Source organism: Branchiostoma belcheri, unplaced genomic scaffold, assembly GCF_001625305.1.
Source record: "Branchiostoma belcheri isolate BF01 breed outbred unplaced genomic scaffold, Haploidv18h27 scaffold2, whole genome shotgun sequence".
Lineage (NCBI taxonomy): Eukaryota > Metazoa > Chordata > Leptocardii > Amphioxiformes > Branchiostomatidae > Branchiostoma > Branchiostoma belcheri.
Window position 1 is genome coordinate 8,523,027 of NW_017803490.1, and position 12,992 is coordinate 8,536,018.

The 12,992-nt window shown below is 39.1% G+C and overlaps 2 protein-coding genes across 3 annotated transcripts in view; one reads left to right on the forward strand and one right to left on the reverse strand.

Annotated features, from left to right (window-relative positions):
- LOC109468880 (AP-3 complex subunit sigma-1-like) overlaps positions 1 to 4,275 on the reverse strand; it is a 6,746-nt gene extending 2,471 nt beyond the window's left edge. Inside the window, exons 1-5 of one of the 2 annotated variants that reach the window (XM_019767257.1) lie at positions 4,118 to 4,275; positions 2,819 to 2,910; positions 1,275 to 1,386; positions 753 to 824; positions 227 to 334 (exon numbers count right to left, since the gene is read on the reverse strand). In XM_019767257.1, the coding sequence (XP_019622816.1) occupies positions 227 to 334; positions 753 to 824; positions 1,275 to 1,386; positions 2,819 to 2,910; positions 4,118 to 4,186 (453 nt within the window). In that variant the 5' untranslated portion in view covers positions 4,187 to 4,275. Of the gene's footprint in view, positions 1 to 226; positions 335 to 752; positions 825 to 1,274; positions 1,387 to 2,785; positions 2,911 to 4,117 lie in introns of both variants that reach the window. The other variant, XM_019767256.1, reaches the window with a different exon arrangement.
- A 376-nt stretch (positions 4,276 to 4,651) lies between these two features.
- On the forward strand, positions 4,652 to 12,992 carry LOC109468940 (cysteine dioxygenase type 1-like). The gene is made up of 5 exons (XM_019767319.1): positions 4,652 to 5,062; positions 8,649 to 8,726; positions 10,034 to 10,194; positions 10,849 to 11,018; positions 12,876 to 12,992. The coding sequence occupies exons 1-5, from the start codon at positions 4,833 to 4,835 to the stop codon at positions 12,924 to 12,926; spliced, it is 690 nt and encodes a 229-aa protein (XP_019622878.1). The 5' UTR covers positions 4,652 to 4,832; the 3' UTR covers positions 12,927 to 12,992.

Below are 12,992 nucleotides of genomic sequence, written 5' to 3' on the forward strand. Positions count from 1 at the left end.
GAATCATACCAAAGACTTTAAAATGGCACATACTGCTCTCTGCTTAGCTTTCAGAATTTGGGAAACAGCATGAGAGTTAAACACACACCGCTACCAGTGGACTAGCCCCCTGCTGTAGTGATTGCACTGTTACATGTATCATGTATGTGTGGCCAAGGGCAACAGAAACGGAGATGGGTGATGCAGGAAGGATTTTAATTTTAACTTTTGAAACAAACCACCAGACCTCGGATTTCTCCAGTTTGCTCTGTTCCTCTATCCTGGTGACTATTTCCGTCATGTTGGTTTCCAGAACCATTCCACCCATCACCAGCTCTTGTAGGATGTAGTGAACCTAGCAGAACATGCAACAACAGCACATTCAGCAACACAAGTTTACAGGTGTGAACCTAGCGGCACATTCAACAGCAGTACATTCATCGAACACCATTCCACCCATCACCAGCTCTTGTAGGATGTAGTGAACCTAGCAGAACATTCAACAACAGCACATTCAGCAACACATTACGAGTGTGAACCTAGCAGAACATTCAACAACAGCACATTCAACAACACAGGTTATGGGAGTGAACCTAGCAGAACATTCAACAATGGTACATTCAGCAACACACTTAGTGACCTTTCAGCACATTCAAAAATACTTCAACAATTGTTCAAACAAATTGTTATCCAAACATATTTTTTAAAATATACTTCAAACAGACACCTGGCATGTAATAATCAGTTTGGAACTGTAAGTAAACTGTTCTCACCTTGTCGACATGGAATATAAGATCCAGCTCACAAACATTCTCAAACGCCTTATCCAGAGTTTCTACAAACACCTGAGGGAGAAAAAAAAGTTGTTCACAGTTCAAGACTTTAACAGGAGGATGTGAGATCTTTTAAATCATTTATTCTGCATCTAAAAATAGCTAAAGCACAGACTAAATCCTGTTTTGAAACAACAGGACCTATTTGACTAATTTGCATCATCCTTGTCTTGACTTGTCTAACTTTTTTCTTTTGGACGTGTTTTCACTTATTTGCATATCAATCGATAGTTTGTACTTAAAAACCTGCCTTTCTGACAAGTCTCCAGTGTCACTGACAAAAGGTACATGTAGTGGATGCTACCTGAAACGTCTGACCGTTTCCAATATCATATCCAGTTGCTTGAGTAACTGCTTTTTGACAGACTTTTTGACCTCCATGACCCCTCACTTCCTGTGACTACTGTATTCAATAAAATTATAACTACAGACACACAAACAAACAAACAAACAAACCCATACCTGGATGAGATCCAGAATGCCCAGTTCACTCTCAGAAGAATCCACACAGAACACGAAGTACAGCGTCGCGTAGTGTCTGTAGATAATCTTGTAGTCTGAACCTCCGATCAAACTGCAGCAACAGCAAAAATCAAACTGTGAGGTTAGTTTGTATGTACAATTGTACATAAACTATAATGCTGCTGATCATGAATAAAGACCTAGCTTTGAAAAAAATGGTCATTGCAAGCTAGTGCATTTAAGGCTGAACATGGAAAAAAGGGGTGTTTTTTTATATATGGTTGCTTGCATTCAAATCAAGGTTTTGAAATTTATAAAAGTATATATTCATATCATTTACACATTTGCTACTCACAAAGTGGTACAGAATTTTTACAATTGGCATTGTAAAAAAAACATGGATGAGAAAATGACCATGCCATGTCTACTTATTGTAAAAGATTTTTAAAAATGGTTCCCAAGCTACAAGAGCTTCAAGCAATTAACATTTAATTTAATGATTATTATCACAGTGTTGAAATGTAGTAACAGAAATATATTTCCTTATGATTCGTTGCTGAATTGATGCTTCGCGATACAATTTCATGCACAAATGTTGGATCATTAGCCTGAAATGCATGATTATTGCTGAAGCTCTTGCATGTAAGACACAGATCACCAAAAGCTTGTTCCTGAGTCAAGTTGCAATTGTATGTTACCATCAAGCTCATTTCTCATGACCTCTCATTCTAAATTTCAGTGAAATCTTGGTACAGATTTGTTTCATACAGATATATCATGCACAAAATGTCTTTTATGCATTCTGCATCTGATCTCCAAACTTTTACTTCATTAGTAAGTACTAGTAGTAATCAAACAGTATAGTAGTCCCTGTTCTGTACGAAGAGAATGTAGATATTAGACTTGTTGCATGGCAGTTTTCGCAATTTGCCATAAAGATTAATTAGTATACAAGTATATTTATGCAATTTGATTAGTATACAAGTATATTTCTGCAATTTGTCATACAAATATATAATGTCTCTGTTACACTTGTTGCAAAGTAAAGTTTGACTGATTGTTTTAATTCAGATTTTAAGTACTGCAAAAATTACAATTTTTAAATTGTAGTTTTACAGTGATTCTTCTGTTTTCTTTTTGTTTCATCCTCAATCAAGGTGAATCGAGAATTGAGTTAATTAGGGCAATTAGTGGGTGGTGATCAGTGATAATTGTTGCAAAGGAAACTTTGACTGATTGTAACTACTGTACTTTTCTGAATTAAAACAGTGTGTACTGCCAAAATCACAATTTTTTCAATTTTACAGCTTTACAGTGATTTTTTTGTTTGGTTGTTTTCATTACTCAGCTGAGGTGCAGCACAATCAAACTAAATGCTTTTTTTTTTTCAGAAATTTCGACACTTAATTGAGTCACTCTAGTTTTAGGAGCAATTAAGGTACTTTTTTAAATTACTAAGTAATTAGCAGGAGGTGATCTGTGAAGTTTGGGAGTGAATGAGGCACGGTTACTTCTCTGAGTCTGAGCTCTTGCCCGAGGCCCACCTTCCGCCCTCCAGGAAGTTACAAACGTTCTCGTCCCGCTTGGAGACAAGATGGAACGTCTCACGTACGATCTGCTGCTGCATGTCCTCATTCTGTACAAACAAACAAACAAACATGTCATTATTAACAAACAAACAAACACTTCCGCCCTCCAGGAAGTTACAAACGTTCTCGTCCCGCTTGGAGACAAGATGAAACGTCTCACGTACGATCTGCTGCTGCATGTCTTCATTCTGTACAAACAAACAAACAAACATGTCATTATCAACAAACAAACAAACACTTCCGCCCTCCAGGAAGTTACAAACGTTCTCATCCCGCTTGGAGACAAGATGGAACGTCTCACGTACGATCTGCTGCTGCATGTCCTCATTCTGTACAAACAAACAAAGAAACGTCATTCTAAACAAACAAACACTCAAGTACGATCTGCTGCTGCATGCATGTCTTCATTCTGGGAAAACAAGATGGATTTATTGAAACAAACAAACACTAGAAAGATAACATTTGCGAAGCAAATGCATAAATGCTTACCTTCTCATATATGGTCTGCTCTGTTAATTCTTACTCAAACACATTCAAATTATTTATTTATATATGGTAAGACAGGAGTCTAAATCCCTCCTACTATAAAATTGCAACATGGTGTAACCCAACACCAGTTACGGTGGTAAGAGACAACATTGGTTCAGGTCATTGAGGTCACTGTTTGGAGAAGAAGAAAAAGAGGAAGAAGAAACTGAGCAAAAACAAGATGTTTTCCTTCGGTAAACATAAGGTCACTGTTTGGAGAAGAAGAAGAAGAAACTGAGCAAAAACAATATGTTTTCCTTCGGTAATCATAATGAAAGATAAACTCTGACCCAATTTTGTATTGGGCCAAAAAATTTAGCTTGTTGTATTGTAAGCCAAGTACACAAAAAATGTACAATATAGCTTGTATCACTGATAGAAACTAAATGGTTTTTGATTTAGATTAGGCCAAAAATTTTGTTTTTTCAAAACAGAAGGCAGACAATCATGTGATTTATGTGTGACATAATTTTTCTGTCAACAAAAATTCGTCAACATGCCATCTTTTTAACGCTCTAAATGTCTTACGTATTGCTAGACCTACTCAATTATTACGCTGTAGAAAACACAGAGTGTGTTTCTATTTTTTAATGAAAGTTGCTCAAAGGCAAAAACGTAAGAAAACTTCCTAAAATATAATTTTTCTTGGGTTGCGTTGCAGACTTCGAACTGTTGATCATACACAATTTTAACGCAAATTACACGAAAAATGACACAGATACTCACGTAATGTTGGAAAAACTTGATGAGCCTAGGTTTCCCGTGGTTGTTGAAGACTACTATTGCTTTTATCATGTTGAATTCTACCTAAAATAACCAAAAATATGTCGAAATTCAGAGTTCCGCCCTCCCCTCTTGGTTCCGGACTGCCGACGTCATCAAGGGACGTCTGAACTATAAAAATAGGGGACACTTTTTTTGTTTAATCGTATAAAGTATAATCCAGAATACAAATATGAAATGATTATATTAACTACAATATATAGATTTAATATTAGAACTTAATATGAGTCTAAACTCCCTTATATCAAATATGTTGTCACTTTTTTAGAAATTAATACTATGCACCCCTATATTTTAAAATGGACTAAACTACAACCTACAGTGCTTTATTTCGAAAATATTTTTTCAAAATTTATATTTGTAGCAAAATTAAAGTCATCTTTATGCTATGAAAATATATTTTGTTGTTTAAAATGAAATTTTATGGGATAAAGTAGCTTTTTCTACCACTGACGACACAAATTGTTTGAACTTTGACCCTAAACATGACGTAGGAGGAAAGCACCGGAGGAAAAAAAAACACATCACCATAAATTTCTTCCTGCGGGTCAGAAAGGATCGTCACGAGTCCATGAGACCGGTTTTCTCGTGATCCGCCCCTCAAATACCCTCCATAACAATCACAGGACGGTTTTCTGACAATTCTACTCCCTCAAACATGGCAGAAGTTGATCTGGAACAGCGAGGGAACTCGATCGACGAAATGTTGAAGAAAAAGCGCGACCAGAATCCCCTCCCTGATCCAGAAACGTTGGACGATCTCGTGCAGGGGTTGAAGATTATCTTCCAGGACAACGAGATTAACGTGGAGGAAGTGAACGAGTACATGTCCAAGTACAAGAGTAACCCCAGGGAGTGGTACAAGTACGCCAAGTTTGACCACCACAGGTAAAATTTCCTCTTAAGTTAAGGTCAAAATTTAAGGGCTAGAAAAAAAAATACCCTGCCAAATCCAAACGTGGCACTGCACTAGAATATTCCTTAAAAGCGGTTTTCTGGCCATACTTTACTTAAGTTTGAATCTTTTAGATTAATTAGAATAAAGATATGAGTGTATAGTTTAATTTCTGCCCGCATTTTTCTAGAAAATTATATCCTTAAGAAATGTTTTGTTTTTTTAACCTTCAGTGTTGAATGTCACAGTGGAGAAATCTGTGTTACTATTCGACCACTGCCCTTAATTCTCTAACACATTTGAGGAAGTAATGTTTGTAATCTTTTTTACAAGTTGAAAGGCTATCATATTTGTCTTTTGGATTTCCTCTTTCTATATAACAGTTAATTGCCATTACATAATTCATGATATACTGGAATCCATAAAGGCATAACCCCTTAGGAAGGCCTGGTGTAGGCTAAACCATTGCTCTAGTCAGCACTGGTATTTCTGTCAATTACTGGAACTTTGTGGTGTGTGACGGAAATGTTTTAAAACCTTGACTGATAGAATTATAAAAGATTATAAAAGATCTTGGGTAGAAATATGAAAACATCCAAATGACCACTGACAACCACTCTCAACATTATGATTTGCCTCTCAAAACGTGGGACATTGCATTTTTTAAGGCTTGAAAGTCCAAAATTTCCCAGGGGAGCATGCCCCCCGGACTCCTACGTACATTGCGAGCACCTTTGTTACTTGTGTCACACCTATGGCACTCCCCTCACCAAATCTGATTATGAACTTGGGCTGACGGAAAAGAATTTTAAGCTGGCTATATAGCTAGACCAGAGCCCTGAGGTGTAACAGTTAGCCTTTACTAGACTTTGGGAGCGGCAAACTGTTCTCTCCCAGCAGACCAACTCCCTTGGCATGCTATCTCTATCTCTCTATTTGGCCGATTTCTACTTTTTCCAGCCGCCTCCCGAAGCCTGGTAGAGGCTATGTAACAGTGGGGTTCAAGCCAGGCTAACAGATCCATTCCAGTGCTGAATAAAAAAGCCTAAAAACACACTAAAAATAACCCCAAACCCAAACCTCTGCTTGGAGAGTAGGGTTTTTCTGTTTCTACTCGCTCCTAGCTGTTTGTTTCACATGGGAAATTTGTCCTAAAAATCAGGCCAAGCGTGAGAGCTAGCAGAAAACATAACCCGTGATTCGGTCCTCAACAAAAGAAGAGGACCCCTGGGGTTGTCTTATGACTGACACAAGACGTCTTGTCTTTTGTCTCGAAGACAAAAGTGTTAGTTTATTAGGACCTCTTAACAACTACTTACTTCTTACCATGATTTTAAAAACACTTAGATGTAATCTGAGTCTTTAATCACTTGTGTTTCCCAATTGTTCAGCTTTTTTCACACGCGAAAAATTTTCACACGCACTAAACCCCAACCCATGCTGATGTAACATCCGTGTCCATAATATCACCAGGTTCCATAATATCGCCACCTTGAGAAATAGTGTGCTTTAAGATATTTTTACTGCAACATACCCTAGGTATGTACATTTGATGTGTGCAGGAGTGCATACCAAAAGTATGGTGCAGTAAAAATATCTTAAAGCATCTTATAGCAATATCTTATAGCATATCTTATGCTATGGAAAATCATATTACACCTTACAGGTTCACATTTTTCTAACAAAGAATTCTATACTGCATATTTTCTGACATATTTCACGGTCTCTTATTTTTCAAGCAGCAAACTTGTTTTTCCCAACAATATGGTCTATGTTGTCACATCAAACTGTTGTATTATGGGCTAATTTCAAGATCTCATTTGTCATATTCCAAACAGAAAAATTCCACAAGCACAGATACAGAATGTTGTTTTGTATACGTCAAAAAATCTTTCAGTTTTTACCTTCAAAGTAGCAAAAAGGCTGAGAAATCGTTTAACACAGAGACCTAATAAAATATGGTACTACAGTACTCAGACCCTTAATAGGGGGTGTGTCAGTAATACAGGATCCTGATTGGTTGATATGTACAAAATCCTGCCATGCCATTGGTCAGTGCAATGGGTGTGTATTTGCCTTATACGACCCTTGGACATTCCGACAAGACCTGTGCAAGCACTCTGTCAGCTGCTGGTCAAACACAGATGCCTCGTTGAAAACTGTTTATTACGGTATTTCTCAAACAAGAAGCCGGAACTCTGGCTGTTCACAAACAGGACATCATATGTTGTTGTCCCACCACCAAATACAGACTCCAATACTGCCTAGGGGGGTGGATACAATTGCACAATAGTTGTGGAAAATTACCAGCTCAAGTACTAGTCACACAGACTTGTACTTTTTAGTAGTTGATGACAGCTTCATGTACTTATTTATTATTGTACTTATATATATATGTAACATAAACTACTGCTATTACTATATACATGTATACATGTAACTATAATATGTATTTGCTTGTAACTTTAAGCTTTACTTTTGTTTTTGCTTTTTGTTTGTTAATAATAATGTTTTAATAATAATGTTTGTTGATTAAGAAATGGTTTAAAAAGGACAAAAACGTGAAGAAAGATTGTTACTTTTCTGTCCATGTTTGAAAGTTTTCAGGTTCAGTCTTGTGTAATGTCTTACACAAAGGAACCCCACTGAGCCAAGAGATAATTATTCACCTCGTGAGAGTCACATGGTTTTATTATATTGATATCAAGTCTTGTAACCAGGATAATGGACACTTCTCTATGTGGGTCAAGGACTGTCATGTTTTAAAACTCTACACGTTTGTAATTAGTGATGCATACCGGTTCACTGGACTTGGATCCGGACTTAAAAGAATGTTTAGGTTCAAGTCCAAAAAAACCTAAAAGTCAAGAACCGAGTCCGGACTTATTACCATAAAAGACCATTTCACACACCCCCTTTCTTTCCAAACCACCTAAACCTTCCGTAGATTGCAAAATCTTTGCTGCAAAATGAAAAAAGCATTGCCATCGGGCATTGTCAAATACCGGCCTCCATGTTATGTGGCCAAAGTTTCACCCAGACAACATTGCAAGGTTGCCAACATGCAATTTTGTATATGCCATGGGTTTAGGTCCTGACTTACAAGTCCGGAACTGAACCTAAACCTCTGGACTTGAATCCGGACCTGAACCTAAATGTGGGTTTAGGGTATGCACCACTATGTTTGGTTACCGTTGAGTCTGCTGAGGTAGCTGTTTGACACCATAGTTAATTGTTTCTGGGGTTAGGCAATAAAGATAGTAGTGTTCTCTCCTGGACTTTTGAGGGGAGAACTTTCATAAATCTTGCAAAAAATGAAAACATAGCTTTAGAATTAAGCTATAGCAAAGGGAAAATCTTAACTTCACAAAATCTGTCCTTCAATAAGTAAAAAGTATTGTCTCAGGGGGTTATGAGTTTCAAAATCTTTTGGGAAGAATACCAGACCCCCTGCTGTGGTCGGACTTGTGCCGCGAAAGTTGCCCTTCTGTACCTGACCCCTATGCTGTGAAAAAATCCTGGTGAGAACCCTGGATAGTGATTGTAGTTTTTCCTGATATTCTTGTTGTTTTTCCACAGATACACGCGAAACCTTGTTGACCAGGGGAACGGAAAGTTCAACCTCATTGTTCTGTGCTGGGGAGAGGGCCAGGGCAGGTCAGTAAAAACTGGAAGTGGTCTCCAACCAGTTTAGCTTTCAGAAGAGCTAATCTTCTACTGGTCTTGACAAGGAAATGGGTCTGTTAGTGTTAGTCACCAAGATAACTCTAGAACAGCTGATGGATTGGTTTGGTAGTTTATGACAAAAACTGGAGATGATCTAAGCTTTTGGGCCCAGTCTGGCATCTTTCAAAGGTACTGGGGCAGAACTTCCAGTCTCATGTTCTGGGAATACTCGTGTCTGATTTTGGGTGGTACAAAAAATGTAGATTAGAAGCTCTTCGTGCTCAAAAAGAAGTGACCATACCTTATTCCTTACCTGGAATACTCACACAAAATTAACATCTAAGAAAATGGCTAGATCACTGGGGATGATCAAAAGATGCGCACATTTTATGGATCAGACATTGTTAAAAATTGTCATAGAATGCCTTGTACTATCTCACATTGATTATTGTAGCCCAGTTTGGTCATGCACAACTAAAACGAACATAAACCTTCTACAACGAATGCAGAACAAGGCAACTCGTCTGTTTCAGTCGAAGCCACAGTGGAAACCTGTGCACACGAGATTGTTAATAAACACCATGACAACATTTAAAAGGATAACACTCACTAACGAACCTATTTGTATCAGTAGGCAACTGTGTTCTGTCAACAACTTGCATAGTTATAGAACCCGTTTTGCTGCTAAACAGTCTTTTCTGTTAGACAAACCTAGAACTAACGCACTGATGAAGTGTTTCATGTACAGGGCTGTTAGTGTGTGGAATAACCTTCCAATAGTTATGCAGTCCACACAATCCCTGAGAGTGTTTAAGGACGGTTTGCACAAATACCTCCATCAGTAGGTCACAAGCACTGTTTGACAGGATTGTCAGTTTTTTAAATTATGTATATTGTAAATATGTTATTGATTGATTTAGATGTGTTTTGTGACTTGTCCAGTTGTCGACTTATGTTTGTATAATGTCTGTATGTATGAATACCAGGAAGACTAGCGGTGGACCCCAGGGTCCACCGCTAATGGTTATTCTAATGAAGTTTCAAAGTTTCAAAGTGAAAAGTTTTGTAAGTCCAACAGTTTTTATTTTTGATTCTTTAATTTGCTGACAACTGACATTGGCTTTTTTCTCACTTTTTCTTTTGTGAAGGAAACAACTTGGTAACTCTTCAGTTCTTGTCTTGTTTTTTATCTTCCTCATTTCTTGACAATTTTAAGTCCTTGTGTTTCAGAAGAAAGGAGGCAATTTTCGTGAATGAAACAGCTTTTGTTAATGTTGATTCTTTTTCTTGTTCCCCAGTGGAATCCACAGCCATTCGGACTCTCACTGCTTCATGAAGGTTCTAGACGGGCGTCTGGACGAGACGATGTACGCCTGGCCCTCCGACTCCGAGGACGAACGAGAGCTGCAGAAAACAGACACACACGCGTACGAAACCGACGGTGTCGCTTATATCAACGGTAGGTCAAGATCAAGTTTGTAACACTATGGGTACAATGTACGTAAGCTCAAAGTCTGTCGCTCGACAGTTTTTATAGGTAGAATGTAAGGCTAAGTGTTGTGTAAAATTCTGAGGACAAACAGGAGCTGCAGAAAACTGACACACACGCGTACGAGACAGACGGTGTCGCTTATATCAATGGTAGGTTAAGATATAGATTGTTGCATGACAATTCAGAGCTTGAAATTCATTTTTGGAAAAATGTGCACTGGTGCACCCAACCTTAACCATATAAAACCCAACCATATAAAACAAAACCTAATTACAGATCTTACTGCTCCTCTGCTGAGCTTGAATATGAAATAGGAGCTAACTTCAACATCTTAAACAAGTAACGTTACTACAACAAAGATTTTAATATTTTTCTGACACTTAGATACATGTACTATTGTAGATTTATATCTTTACATACCTAAACCTACGAAAATAAATGGGTGCACCGGTGCACCCTCAGAAAAAAATTGGGTGCACATGAGTGCACTCAGGTGCACATGCACCCAGTATTTCAAGCCCAACAAGTGTAACATGTAAAGTGTAAGGCTAACTGTTGTTTAAGACTAGTACCGGTAACCATTTAAATTGCAATAAGAATTTTTCCTCTGTGTCCTCCCAGATTCGATGGGCCTGCACCGAGTAGAGAACACTAGTCACACCAACACTGCTGTCAGTCTGCACCTGTACTCACCACCATTTGACATGGTGGAGTGTTTCGACCAGCGCACCGGGCACAGGAAGAAGGTCAGGGTCACCTTCTACAGCAAGTTCGGCAAGCGGACGCCCTTCGTAAGTACCTCATTATTTTGTCTAGCAGTTAATCACCCCCATGAAACTCCTTCCTCTTCGCCCCCGCCGTTCTGCTTCGCCCCCGCCCCGTTCTGCTTCGCCCCCGCAAAAAATCTGCTTCGCCCCCGTCGTTCCTCTACGCCCCCGGCGCAATTCTGCTTTGCCCCCGTCCTTCTGCTTAGCCCCCAATGGCGGCACAGCTCACAGTCGGCACGAAAATCGTCTGCAAAATAACAATAAAGGCTGTGCCGCCAAATTTAAAGTAGCCCATGCTCCGGCAAACATTCTGGACCACCTTTCTGCCAAGTGGCGTTGCACAAATCCTTCCCATTCAAAAGTTTACCCCTACCTCACGGCCCGTCAGTGGTTCTTACGTTTATAAGTACTGGCGTTTATAAGTACAGCCGTGAGTGAAATTTCCCGCCAGTACTTATAAACGTAAGAACCACTGACGGGCCGTGAGGTAGGGGTAAACTTTTGAATGGGAAGGATTTGTGCAACGCCACTTGGCAGAAAGGTGGTCCAGAATGTTTGCCGGAGCATGGGCTACTTTAAATTTGGCGGCACAGCCTTTATTGTTATTTTGCAGACGATTTTCGTGTCGACTATGAGCTGTGCCGCCATTGGGGGCTAAGCAGAAGGACGGGGGCAAAGCAGAATTGCGCCGGGGGCGTAGAGGAACGACGGGGGCGAAGCAGATTTTTTGCGGGGGCGAAGCAGAACGGGGCGGGGGCGAAGCAGAACGGCGGGGGCGAAGAGGAAGGAGTTTCATGGGGGTGTTAATAAAGAGACTCTTTTTACACAACCAAGTGTTTTATTCAGCTGACGTTTTGGTTACCATCTATCACCTTCCTCAGGGCAATTTTATATGGAATCTATAGCAACAACTCCTGTGCTGCAGAGCAATGTGAACCAGTCAGAATTGCCCTGAGGAAGGTGACAGATGGTCACTGAAACGTTGACTGAATAAAAGACTTGGTTCTGAGTCTCTTAACTCAGTGACTTACCAACCTGATAAAACTATTCACAGTTGTGTAAACTTACATACAAATCCTGCAATATAAGATTAAAGAAAACTGATGTTATAGTTACTTTATTACTCACATGCATTCAGTTCTCAACATTTTCAAAGGAAATGTATGAGCATTGCAAGGCTGTAATATAAAAAAGGAGGAATGTTTTATTTTGGTTTCTCACCCGTCGTTTTTTTCCTAACTTCTCCACCCAGCCTGATCAGGGACCCACAGAACAGCCAAGTGTAACCAGGACGGTGGGTTGATTAGCAACAGTTGCCATAGCAACAGCACCTCTCCCCTTGCTTGCAGCGTTGTTGTAGTGTGATTGGCAGTTGCCATAGTAACAGCATTTCTCTCACAGCTCTGCTTCCTTGTAGTGTTGTTTGATAGTTGCCATAGCAACAGTATTTCTCTAACAGCTCATGCTTGCAGATTGTAGTGTCATCTAATCGGAAACACCAGGTCCTGTCCTTGGTGCTGATTCCACATACAACACAAAAACTTGCAGCTGATTCTAGTCCTGCTCTTTACCCATGTATCATTATTTATAACTGTACCATTTCTTTCTGCACATTCCAGTAGTTTTCAAAAGCCAGAACAAAAAGTTTTAATACATCCATGCGCAAAATTGTAGCTCAATACCTTTTCATTCTATGCAAACTCACTACCCGAATATAGTTTCAGAAAAAATTGGAATAAATTTGTATGCAAACTTGTACCTTACTAGAACTCCATTGTGTGCCAGCACTTTGTTACCTGAATGACAAGCAATGTGACAAATTCCTAACATTAACAAACTTCAGTACTAACATTTCTTGTTTTGTTTTCTTTATTACTACAGGGTTGCACTTCTGTGGAGACTCTGGAGCCAGAAAAGTCGGAAAACAACTAAAGATCGAAGTTTCAAGCTGTGTGAAACACACAAGGGAGCTGCACAGATAATAATAACTGTATATCG

Bases quoted from the DNA above. Each gene is read 5' to 3' on its own strand.
- LOC109468940 (XM_019767319.1), top strand. From the start codon at position 4,833: ATGGCAGAAGTTGATCTGGAACAGCGAGGGAACTCGATCGACGAAATG. The intron at 5,063-8,648 runs GTAAAATTTCCT...GTTTTTCCACAG, and splicing joins GCCAAGTTTGACCACCACAG to ATACACGCGAAACCTTGTTG. The intron at 11,019-12,875 runs GTAAGTACCTCA...TTATTACTACAG, and splicing joins TCGGCAAGCGGACGCCCTTC to GGTTGCACTTCTGTGGAGAC.